We start from the raw sequence: 12,480 nt of genomic DNA, 5'->3' as shown, positions 1-12,480 counted from the left end.
AGTTGAGCCCGCCGGCGTGCGAAGAATTGACACTCGCACAGTGGATTCGCGACAACGTGAAAATGTGCGAGGATTTGCTTTTCCATTCTCCGCGGGGTGGCTTCCGGCAGAATTCCACAAGTCAGCGGGCAATTTGGTTCGCGTAAACGTAGCTACACACACACACATATGCACAGAAAACACGATTCGGAAAAGCCATTGAATAAACAGCCAATAAAGCCGCACCGATTGGCCATTAGCAGCTGCTCCCGTTTCTCATCTTCGCGGCCGGCGCTTCCCCCCCAGTCTGAGTTCTAGGCTCGCGTATCGCGAATTATGGGGCCATTTCGCACTTCTTTTTTCCCCCGTCTGGCTTGGGAACGGTATCGATTATACTGCAATAAATTATTCATATTTTATTATTGTGAGCATGTTTTATCGTGAAAATATTGTTATTGTTTGTGTGGTTGTCACCACGATTGAAGGGGAAACTTAAGCTGAAAAAATGCGGCCGACTACCGACGGTTTGATTGTTTGGTAAATCGTAGGAATGTTTGTTACCACAGTTTTGCTCGAGGTCTTATTCATTGCAGTGGCTATGATGACGTTCCGATGTAATACTTATATCTTCTATTGAACGTGTCAGTCACAATCCCTCAAAAATTTCCAAGTCCAAGACACACCAGATATCTACCTTACGCCGGCTTTTTACATATTTCTTTTTTCTGGTTTACCGCTAGCCATTATCGGTAGACTCCTGAGCTGTGTCCGTGCTTATTTTTAATTAATTTTTGACTAACTCTTCACAGGTTTCTAACCAATTATTACGTGTACAACATTTTTACCTTTGTTATACTGAACAAAGGTTATAAAATCGGTCCAAAAACGCAAAATAGATCCAAGATCCGGAGGGCCGAATCGTATATACCATTCGACTCAGCTCGACGAACTGAGCAATGTCTGTTCGTGTGTATGTGTGTTTGGGTGTGTGTGTGTGTGTGTGTGTGTGTGTGTGTGTGTGTGTGTATGTTGTCTGTATGTATGTGCCGCAAAAAACTAACGCACCTTTCTTACAGAACGCAATAATCGATTTTGATGATCTTATACGCAAACGAAAGCTACTGTTCTCCCCCAGAATGCTACCGAGTGGATTTTCGATTAGTGGCTTAGATTTTGAATTATTGATCAAAGAGTATTTTTTTTTTAGACATTTTACTGTTAAGGCAAAATGAATGGCACGGAGGGCCATGTGTTGTATACCAATCGACTCAGATCGACGAACTGAACAATTTCTGTATGTATGTGAATGTGTGCCTGATAGATGTGTAAATATGTTGTTTATATGTGTAGAGTATATCAAAATCGAACAAAAAAAACAAAAAAAACACCCTTTTTACAGTACACATATACCGATTTTAATGTTTTCATGCTCAAATGAAAGCCCCGGAGCTCTTTGAAAATCATACTGAGTGCGATTTTTATTGGTTGCTTGAACTGTAGAGTTTTGACCAAAGTATATTTTAGACATGGGATATTTTACTTTCTGGATAATTTATCTCTCTCTCCATGCTTTTCCTTCTTCTCTACCGTGCTGGATCGAAACCCGTACAGTATCGAAATCCGTACACCTTGATGTTTTTCGTCAGTTTTAAGCATTATAAAAATGAAAATTCATATGATAGTTACATGTACAAACATGTAACTATCATATAGATTTTTATTTTTATAATGCTTGAAACTGACGAAAAACATCAATGTGTACGGATTTCGATACTGTACGGGTTTCGATCCAGCACGGTATCCCTCTTTTTTCGTATCGCTATTTATTTCTCAAAGGAAAGCAACAATCATCGACAACTTTGCATAATTTTTACACTTTTCGTAGTGCGTCTTAACTGGTGTAAATAAATTAATTTTAGAGCAAATTGCAATGCTTACTTAGCTTCTTTTCTTGCTTGCGAAGCTTCCGTCCACACTTTCTTTAAAATATATAATCAATTGTACGTTGAACCCAGATTTGCGAAAAATAAGAAGCTTTTACAGCTTTCGGGGAGCATTGAAGGGCACAGGTGGAAAGTCATTTATTCCTATGATATTATACACTACGCTCATATAAGATATAAATATTGGTTTCTAGTTTAAGACAAAGTGCAAATATGTTATTCCATTTCTCGTTATCGCAGGAAGTTTTATAATGTCTTTATTTCGGATTTTATCGTACAGCCTAGGCCTTCGAGAAAAATAATGTTCTCGTCTACACTCCGAAAATCCAAATCTCTCAAATGTCGCGAAAACCTTCATTTTCAGATTATGCATTTGAGATAGAATTGAATTGACAACTTTCGTCAGTGGTTATATTTTTTCTTCGTAATGCTGATCTGAGGTTAGTAGAAGTTTGCTTCAATTCGTAAAAAAGACTTGATGCTGATTCCTAATTCTAGGTCCTGCGATTTCTGAAAATAATGCGAATGTGGTATTCAAACCTGGATTATGGGGAATTAAAAAATTAGAACTGCCTCGAACTAACATACATATTTGCTGTTCTAGTATGAAATCAGCATCTTTGTTATCTATTACTATTTACTGTTTACTGTTTCTGTTTATTTAAAATAAAACGATTTTTGATTTACTGGCCCATTAAGTATACAATTATAGTTAGTATAACAAAGGTTTCTGCACCACTAGGTGGATTAATTTAGGTTTTTTATTTATATTTTGACCAATTTGTTGACCCAATTCTTGCAACAATTTTGGCTTTATAATAAAATTGACACTCTTGGGTCCATTTCGAGCAAATGTTAACATACATTATCATTTAAAATCAGTTATTGACTCGATTTTCTACCTAGTTTTAATTCGTTTCTAACTCGTATTTCATCCACTGTTATTTTTAAGATTTGTTGTTTATCATTTTTGATTTATTTCCTACGTTGACCCTCGTTTAAGTTGGAGTTTAGTTTTCACAATACTTTAAAGCAAACTTTTTCAACATCTATCCCTTTTTTGACCTCATTTTGACAAATTTTCGTCATTTTGACACATTTTAATTTTAAATGAGCTATTAGAGCTATTTTTGCCCAATTCGTTTCTGTTTTTTTATTGCTTTTGTTCTGTTTTTTTTTTAATTGATACATTTTTGACCCATTTTAGTATTCAATTTTTAATCAAATTTGAATCAAGTTTCATATTATTTTTGGATCATTGTTAGTCTATTTTCTGACCCACTTTTATCTTCGCCTAATCTATTCCGAACTACATTTTGTCTCAATTTTAACCAATTGTTTAAATTAAAAATTTTTCACATTTTTCATGCAATTTCAACTTTTTTTATAAACTTATTTGTCAATTTGTTTTGATTTATTTCTTAGTGACTTTTGTTGAATATGCATGCATTTTGGTACAATTTTTTCAGTCTATTGTTCAGCTCTGGAACATTTTCAATTAAATTTTAGCTTTCGCTTGACCCACCTTCACACCTAATTTTGGTGCCAAATTCTACTTATTTTGATAATCATTTTGTCCATTTTTAATCAATTTTTGATCCACTTTCGACTTGTTTTTTTAAACTCATTTCAAACCCAACTATTGACATACTTTTCACTCTGTTATGAACCAGTCTCAATTCATTTTCGACCCACTATTGTTTGTTCGAACTCATTGTTTATTATTTTTTGACAAAAAAGAATATACCTCCGTGAAAATTTGATATCTTATGTAAAGTTTTTTGAGAAATCTAGAACAAATATCCGATGATAGTTTGTATCATGATTTTCGCATAGTCATTTTCATTTAAGGTATAGTTTGAAACTTTTCTTTAGAAGGTCCATTAAGTACCGTCAATTTGACGAGAGAAATTCAAAATTGGTTTAACGACTCAAAAGTTAAAATTGTTTTTGAATTACAGAAGTGAAAAAAAAATATTTTTTGGGCCACCCTATTTCAGGAACTCCAAGAAGGGCCAAACAAAAAAGCATTTGTTAAAATTGTTCAGTAAAACCAACTATTATAAAATGATGGAGTCTAAAAAAATATTGCGGATAGGACATTTTTGCTTGGAATTGATGCTCTATAAAAATCGTTTACGTATAAAATAACCTTACATCTTCTTCAATATTTTGTAGAATTTTTGTACTTTCTCGTTTCATTCAGCTATATGTTATATTTTTGTGACTAAATAAATTCACTTTTCATATAGATTTTTGTATCATTTTTTTTTTTTTTTTTGATTTCGTTATCGCACTTTATTTTATTCATGTTATGTTTATCAATTAAGTCAAATAGTATTTTTGTTTGGATTGTACAATTTTGTATTGTTTCAGCATCCACTTTGGTAATATTTGTTATTTTCTTTTTAATTTTTGTTCACAAAACCGTGATCATGTATATTTTTTACATTAATTTAAAATGATTTTTTTTCAGTTTTCACATATTCTTGATTTTGTATAGCATAATTTTGGTACATTATTATATTCTACTCATATGATATTTTTATTCTTTTTAACATTTTAGCAATGTTTGTCATTGTTGTTGTTTATGTTGTTTTTTGTCGTTTTCATCATTGTAGTTTTCGTAATTGTTGTATTTTAACTCCTTCTTTTCATTTTTGACATTTTTCTGTGATGTCTTTATTTATGTCTCTGGGATTACATGTTACATAGAGTATCGAACTTTCACGAAGGTTTATTTTTTTTTGTAGACAGCATTTTGTTTTTCTTTAATGTCAACCATAAACACCATGCGTCTCCATTGAAACATAAGTTGTTATTGTTGCAGAAAGCGAGAGGAAGAAAGAAGGAGAGACAAATGAGGAAAAGCGAAGTATAGAGAATGAGAGAGAAGGAGAAAAAGAGGGAGAAAAAGAAGAAAAACAGATCGAGAGTATAATTAGAGAAAAAGGAGAATAGGAAGAACAGAGAGAGATAAAGAGAGTGGAAGTGAGAAAGAAAAAGAAGAAAAGAAAGAACAGAGAGAGAGAGGGAGTGAGAGTGAGAGAGGGAGAGAGTGACAGAGAGAGAGAGAGTGACAGAGAGAGAGAGAGAGTCAGAAAGTGAGAGAGAGTGAGGAAAAAAAGGTGAGGTAGAGAGAGAGAGAGAGCGCAAAAGAGAGAAAGTGAAAAAGAGTGACAGAGAGAGAGAGTGAAAAAGAGTGACAGAGAGAGAGCGAAAAACAGTGACAGATAGAGAGAGTGAAAAAGAGTGTCAGAGAGATAGAGTGAAAAAGACTGACAGAGAGAGAGAGAGAGTGGAAAAAAATGACAGAGAAAGAGAGAGAGAGTGAAAAACAATAACAGAGAGAGAGTGAAAAAGAGTGACAGAGAGAGAGAATAAAAAAAAAGAAACAGAGAGAGTGAAAAAGACTGATAGAGAGAGTGGAAAGAGTAACGGAGAAAGAGAGCAAGAGAAAAAGAGAGAGAAAGAGAGAGGGAGAGAAAGAGAGAGAGAGTGAGAGAAAAAGAGAGAGAGAGAAAGAGAGAGAGGGAAAGAGAGAGAGAAAGATAGGGAGAGAAAGAGAAAGGGAGGGGAAAGAGGCAGAGAGAGAATGAGACAGAGAGAGAAAAAGGAACAGAGAGAAAGAGAGAGAAAAAGACAGAGAGAGAACAGTACAATAATTCATAATTGAAGCAGAGGTTATGTCAAGAGATTGCTTGAACAAAAGAGGATTTTTTTGACGTAGAATCACGTCCTATGACAAAATTCTGGAATGGGTGCAAATTGAAATACCGAAAATATCGAAAGCGTCACGAAGATTATCTAATTTCAAATGTTTATAACTCAGTCAGTTTTTAACGCATTTCTTTTATTATTGTAGCAATCGATTGGGAAGTTAGCTATGTTTTGTAGACAGCATTTTGTTACTCTTTAATGTCAACCATAAACACCATTTGTCTCCATTGAAATATGAGTTGTTATTGTTGCAGAAAGCGAGAGCAAGAGAGAAGAAGAGACAAATGAGAAAAAAAGAAGTATAGAGATGAAGAGAGGGAGAAAAAGAAGGAAAACATATCGAGAGTATAATGAGAGAGAAACAAGAATAGAAAGAACAGAGAGGGAGATAGAGTGAGAGTGAGAATGAGAGTGTGAGTGAGAGAAAGAGAGAGAGAGTGGAAGAGAGAGAGTGAGAGATAGTGAGAAAAAGAAAGTGAGAAAGAGTGTGAGAGAAAAAGTGAGAAAAAAAGTGAGAGAGAGAGAGTGAAAGAGAGAAAATGAAAAAGAGTGACAGAGGGAGAGAGAGTGAAAAACAGTGACAAAGAGAGAGGGAAAAAGAGTGACAGAGAGAGAGAGAGAGAAAAAAGGTGACAGAGAGAGGGAAAAAGAGTGACAGAAAGGGTGAAGAAGAGCGACAGAGAGAGTGAAGAAGAGTGACAGGGAAAGAGACAGAGAGAGAGAAAGAGAGAACAGTACAATAATTTATAATTTGGCATGTCAAGGAATTGCTTAAAAAAAGAGAAAAGTTTGAATTTTTTTGACGTAGAATCACGTCCTATGCCAAAATTCTGGAATAGGTGCAAATTTGAATACCGAAAACATCTGAAGCGTCACGAAGACTATCTAATTTCAAATACCATCCAGTATGATTATTTTCGAAAACGGGGTGAAATCCAGAGGACGAAATTGATCCCAGCCATTTTGGATTCTGGAAGATTCTGATATGCGGTTTCTGAAAAATAGCCCAAAATGAATATCACCCAATATCGATATGAAGATTATGCTCAGAGATATGAAAGTAACTTTAGGCGCAATTTCGAAATCTATGAAGGAACTTCTGTTTCCTAAAAAGCAGAATCACCCAGTATGAGTATTTCCGCAACCAGGATGATATCCAAAGGTCATAAATGGACCCCCAACATTATTTCCAGACAGTGATTTTATCAAAGTTGGATAAAAGTTGTTGAATTAGTTCGTAAGGCATTATTTAAATTTTTTTTCGTGATTTTTGTACTTCTCTTCATTTTTTCATTTTTCTCATTTTTTCATGCTTGTGATTTTTCCTAATTTATATGGTTTTCATGTTGTCATCTATGAAATTTTTATAATATATTCATTGATGTCAACTCGTCAATCTTGTCAATGTTTATCCATTTTGTCAGTGTCAGTTATTTTTTTTTCATTTTTGTATTCTCGTCGTTGAGGTTTATTTCATTTTGGCTGAGTAAGTTTTTTCTGAGTTAGCCATATGGTCAAAATTGTTATTTTGGCTGTACTTAACTTCGCTAGTATCGTTAAGTTGCAGACATTTTTTTAAATGATCACATCAGCAACCTTCTCATAACCAGGATAACTTTCTGATCCCGAAAATTTGATGTCGCGAAAATATTTATATATAAGCATACACTCAAATTTCACCGATTCGGATTGAAATTTCCTCGGAATTGCTTTGTTTTTTTTTTATTTCATTGTCATTTTAACGTACACCAACATCAATTGCTTCGTGCAAACAATCATCGCTGCAATCTGATCGCATTTGAATGGTTTTTTTTTTCTTCTTCTGTCATTTACTTATTTTTGCATTTTTATTTTACATTCTGTAAATAAAACAGATTGGCCGCCACCGCAAAATCAATGTTCAATCAGCTTTTTGTTGATTTGCCGCGTTTTTATTTTTCGGCTTTGATTACTCTCGTTCCTTTTTTTCCCCCGAAGCGAAAACGCGTGATTTCCATCGCGCATTGCATTAATTTTGACCCTTTTGCTCGGTTATGCGCTCGGATGACTTCTGTCATTGGAGCGCTATCCTGGAATTAACAACCGAACGGAGTTTGCTGGAATGAAATTGTTACCACCGATTCCGTATTGCATTAAGGAAGGCGAAATGTTAAACGATTCATTAGCTGCGAATTTGAAATATTTTTATCCAAAACGGAAATGACTCGATTTTTCTAGGGTCGTGAAAGCGACGGTTCTAAGACTAGACTATGAAGTATTTCCATTATTCTGTCAAGGTTTTAGTCTAATTATGATTGACTTTACCCTTTATCGTTTCAGCTGTCTCAGTCCACGTTCGGCATACTTTTACGAATTTCCACCCACAGGTGAGTAACTCTGCTATGAAATCCTTTTTTTTTCAAAAACAGTCCACTCCACTAAGTTTAATCGCGATATACTGAAACATAATTTTAATTTTGTTCTTTCCCAACCTCTTTTCAGACGGTCGAGAGACGAGCAAAAAGCGTACGACGCTGGCGCGACTTTTGAGAGGATTAAAGACTGTTAATAGACGTGATAGATCAAACCCAAATAACGGCACCGGCACAAGTGCGCCAAGCAGCGTCGGCAGTGCGACACAGGCAAGGGTAAGTCAACATGATGTTTGCTTCTGTGCTTCTGGGTCTCTCTTTACCTCCTACCCAAACAAATGGGGCTAGGCTTTACGGTGTTAATTGTGTACACATCGAGGAGGTATTATATAGTCTTATCTGATGAACAATGGAGTTGAAGCTATTTTGGAGCCGCTGGAGAATTAAGCTTCTGCTCTTGGTTGGACGACAACGTCAAGTGAATTAAGGCTATTTAATCAAATGTTCAGTGGAATTTTCAATCGGTTCGCCTGAGGAAAGTTTTATGATACAGCCTATTAGGAAACACTAATTGTCCGACAAAAGCTTATGAACTGAAAATGGATTTCAGGTTGTTTCTGTTATTGGGCTTTTGAATTATAAAAGTTATCATTTAGAATTTCACTGTTTTATTGAGTTTTACGATTTTTGAATCCTGAGTTCAAAGACTTTGATGAACAAAAAAAATTAATGCATAATCATAAAATTTACAAACAATCTGAACCTCTATCTTAGTTCTGATGAAAGTTGCAAAGCATTTGGAAAAAGTGCTACACTCTAGTTTAATCACTAGTCGTCAGTTCTTTTGCTAGACCTAGACATACACTGGCTTTTTCCATTCTACCCTCTTGTGTGTATTTTCTTGCTTCAAATTTTAAAGCTACTCATCAACCATTCAAGTCACGGTTCCCGATGTGTACTTTTCCCACCTTGTGGCCATGAACTAGGGCCCATCCCGATGCACTTACTGTGTGTACCAGGGAAAGACAGTAGTCGGTGTTAAGGCCAAAGGGAGTAACAGCACAGGTTTTTTTTCATGCTCGCTTCTGCCAATCAAAGAGATGCGTTGTCACACAGATTTTTCCCTCCAACCGGGTAGAAGATATTCAGATGAGCGCCCGCACACATTCAAGTGTCGGCGAGAAGCAATCTTGACATTCGTTCAACAATGCGAACGGTCGGTGTCCTTTCACTTTTATTTGTCACGGAGAAGCGCGCAGCAGCCCCGGAGATGAATGAGGCGTGGAGTATAGGATAGAATTGTTTGTATTCCTGAAGAGTGCAACAAGATTGTAGGTACATGCTAGGAGACAAAGCAATTAACTTGACACAGCGATGTGTTCGGCGGATCAGCTGCATCGACGTCATCGACAATGGCAGTGCAGTGTGTGTTGTCCTGGTGGACTAGGACTTCGAGATGGAGAGGAAAAATCCGACTACCATGGCAGCAAAGCACCTGGCCTCGAGAGGGTTAAATCCTTTGCAAAGATCGACTACCCGGCCGTTGTTCCGGTGTAGACTTCTTTTTGTTTTGCTCATGCCGAGCCACTAATGCGAGATGATACGTGCAGAAGTTCTCGCTCGCTCGCTACGCTGCAGTAGACCATGTAGACTGGGATAAAGCTTGGATTGCATGCGGGTTCGGAATTTCACTTGAGCTTCGTTCGCTACTAGTCCGTTGTCGGACGATGGAGGACGTGTACCAGGACAATGGACAGCTGTGCTCCTCTTGGCTGGTTGGTTGGTGAGCGAGCGGAAATGGTTGTAAACAGCAAAGACTTTCACAGCACTGGAGAAGATGATGCTAGTCTGGCTTAGCTTGTTCGATGTGGGAGTTAGACAGCAATTGCGTGGAGTGGTGAGAATGGGAGAGTGGGAGGAGGGAAAGGCGTCTAGGGGCTGATTGCAATGAGTGTGGATTGTCGATATCTCATCTTTGTAAGTGGGTTTTCACGTTACCATTCAGGCTTTGCTCGCTAGACAGGAGCTGAATGTGTTTTATGATAGCCTATATTTCGTTAGAAAAAAAACAGCTACAGTAGCGATTTTACTTCCATTGTTGTTATTTGTTGCAGTCAGCAATCGTGGAATGCTGTTGAAGGTGATCTTCGAAGAAGTAAGCATATTTCTCGATAACTCTCGAATATTGCTACCTAAGTACTGCGAAAAACTGATAAAGAATAATTTCAGTATTTTGATTCAACAGACAAAATTTTGAAAGAACTGTTTAATATAACAGTTTAAAAATTTAAAATGATTTTTGCAAATTTACCCTCTAGTGTCCAAGTTAATTTTTAGACGGACTTCGAAAAAATCACAATGGATCTTTATGAACATTTTTTAAGTGTTTATTGAAGCTTTTCAAAGGTTTGACTGAAGCCCGCCTAAAGGCGGCATTGGGCACTACAGGGTTAAACTATTTGAAAAAAAAAAACATTTAATACCCCTCATTTCTTAAAAATTTCCAAAATATTAATTATAAGATACTTGAGTCTACGGATACAGAAACCCAAACACTTCAAAACAGCAAAATTAGGCATAATTCCAAAAATACTCGTATTCTAGAATTGTAAAATTCTGAAAAATAAAAATCGATTGCACTTATAGATATTTTTATCTAAAATGATTGGTAAAATAATACTGGTATTGATTCCAATACGCATTAATATTCTTTATCTCGGGCCACTAAATTTTTTTTGCCGAGATCCTGGCCAGCCATGGCCTGAATTGGACGTAAACATATTCGCTTTCGTGTTATTAGCGAAGAAAATTTGTTTAATGCGCTATTACGAAACGAGTTTATTTTCGAACTTTACAAGTGTGCAGCTGGGAAAGCGAAAAATATGCGAACTGAAAACATGATACAGACTTGGAAAAATATACCGCATCCAGACGTGACCAGTGTTTATTATCAAAAAAGTTTGCATAGAAACATTCTCCAAATGCGTGTACTATTGCCGTGAACATCAATCGACAAAATGGCTGAATTAGCATTTAGGGTAGTACTGTCGCAACTGTCGTCAGCAGCTTGTTTTGTTTTGCTTCTTATCACTGTGTGTTATGTGTGTGTGTATGTGACTTGAAGCGAGTGCTTTTGCAATCGTTTTCGGTAAGTTGTGGGACACAGTTTTTTTTTTGAGTCTTTCAAGTTTGCGTGGACTCCTCGGGATTAGTGCAGATTGTTTCAGACGTTTGCATAAGTTTGGCCATATTTTGAGTTACGAATGTTTTTTTTTATATTAATTAATTGTTGATGCAACTCTAATGTCAATCGCCCTTAAATTTGTATTGGAAATGTAATCTAATACTCTTTTCATAATATCTCTACCTTAAGAAAATAGTAGAGGGGTGGTATCAAAGACACGACCGCATGACGTACGACTACGGTATTTTTCTAAATTTTTTATCTAACAGTGCATTCTTATTTGCTGACATTAGAGCGCTTTGAATAATAATTGATAATTAATATAAATAAAATGTATGAATGAAACCTTATTTATATTGGCATCCCCACTTCGCAGGTATTCGAATTAGAAAAGCAGTAGCCATGTACTACTAACAGCCACCAGCATTACGGGTGAAACCGGCACGAGATGACCGGTACTATTTTGTCTTTCCTCTCTTAAGCTGCTAACACCTAGCGTCCGTATGTACGGTTACGGTTTAGTAATGAAACTGATGGGGTGAAATGTTCGAATGGTACCTTTTATATCAAGGCTTCGTCAGTTAGTTAGAAAGGAGGAGGAGTTAAGAAGAATATGGAATGTTAAGGAATGTGAATAAGCATCGGAAACAGAAAGTGACAACAACAATAACAACAAAGTCAGATCGGTTGAATCCGTTAGTGTCGACTGTGCTAGGGAAGAGAGGTAGTGATTGACTTTTTTTTCTATGTTGACTTATCACTGCGACCAGAGCTTAGATCTATTGTGATATTGCCCAGGTGTTATCTGTACTCCGCACTTCATATTATTAGCAGTAACACTATTGAAGTAAGTGGTACGCTTATCATTCATATCAGTGCTTGTGTGTAATTACCTTTTCGTTTCAAGCTCACTACTGCTCTACTATACCGAGTGCCTCTGTCCATCCTAACAATATTGCCTAGTTACAATTCCCTGGAGAGAACTTTCATATGTTACTCACACCACTTTTATTATAATAGGGACTTATTTTTGTTAGAAGGAGAGTCAACAGGGGTACTGTAGGATCCAGATTGAAGGAAGGGTACGTGGTGGGGAGCTGAGAATAAACCCATGCTTAAAGCCCTTTGACAACCAAATGGCCTGATACTACTAAGATTCGAACCCACGATCACCCGCTTACCAAAGCGGACTCTGTAACCTTGCGGCTACGGAGCTCCCCTAGTATTTGGCTGCTCGGTATGATTTAGACAATCGATGTTATTTACCAATTTTTCAATAGTGTATCTCAATCAATAGGTTGTT

General features: G+C 36.4%; 1 protein-coding gene across 3 annotated transcripts in view; it reads left to right on the top strand.

Moving 5' to 3' along the window:
- The window catches only part of LOC129718959 (uncharacterized), a 389,511-nt gene that overhangs the window by 292,234 nt on the left and 84,797 nt on the right, over window positions 1-12,480 (top strand). For all 3 annotated transcript variants that reach the window (XR_008727097.1, XR_008727096.1, XM_055670225.1), the window contains exons 5-6: window positions 7,962-8,008; window positions 8,124-8,269. Coding sequence is in view for 1 of the 3 variants with exons in the window: in XM_055670225.1 (XP_055526200.1) it covers window positions 7,962-8,008; window positions 8,124-8,269 (193 nt within the window). In the remaining 2 variants the exon portion in view is untranslated. The remainder of the gene's footprint in view (window positions 1-7,961; window positions 8,009-8,123; window positions 8,270-12,480) is intronic.

This window comes from Wyeomyia smithii, chromosome 1 (genome assembly GCF_029784165.1).
Source record: "Wyeomyia smithii strain HCP4-BCI-WySm-NY-G18 chromosome 1, ASM2978416v1, whole genome shotgun sequence".
Lineage (NCBI taxonomy): Eukaryota > Metazoa > Arthropoda > Insecta > Diptera > Culicidae > Wyeomyia > Wyeomyia smithii.
The sequence above is the reverse complement of the archived record's forward strand: the minus strand, read 5'-3'. Positions and strand labels throughout refer to the sequence as shown.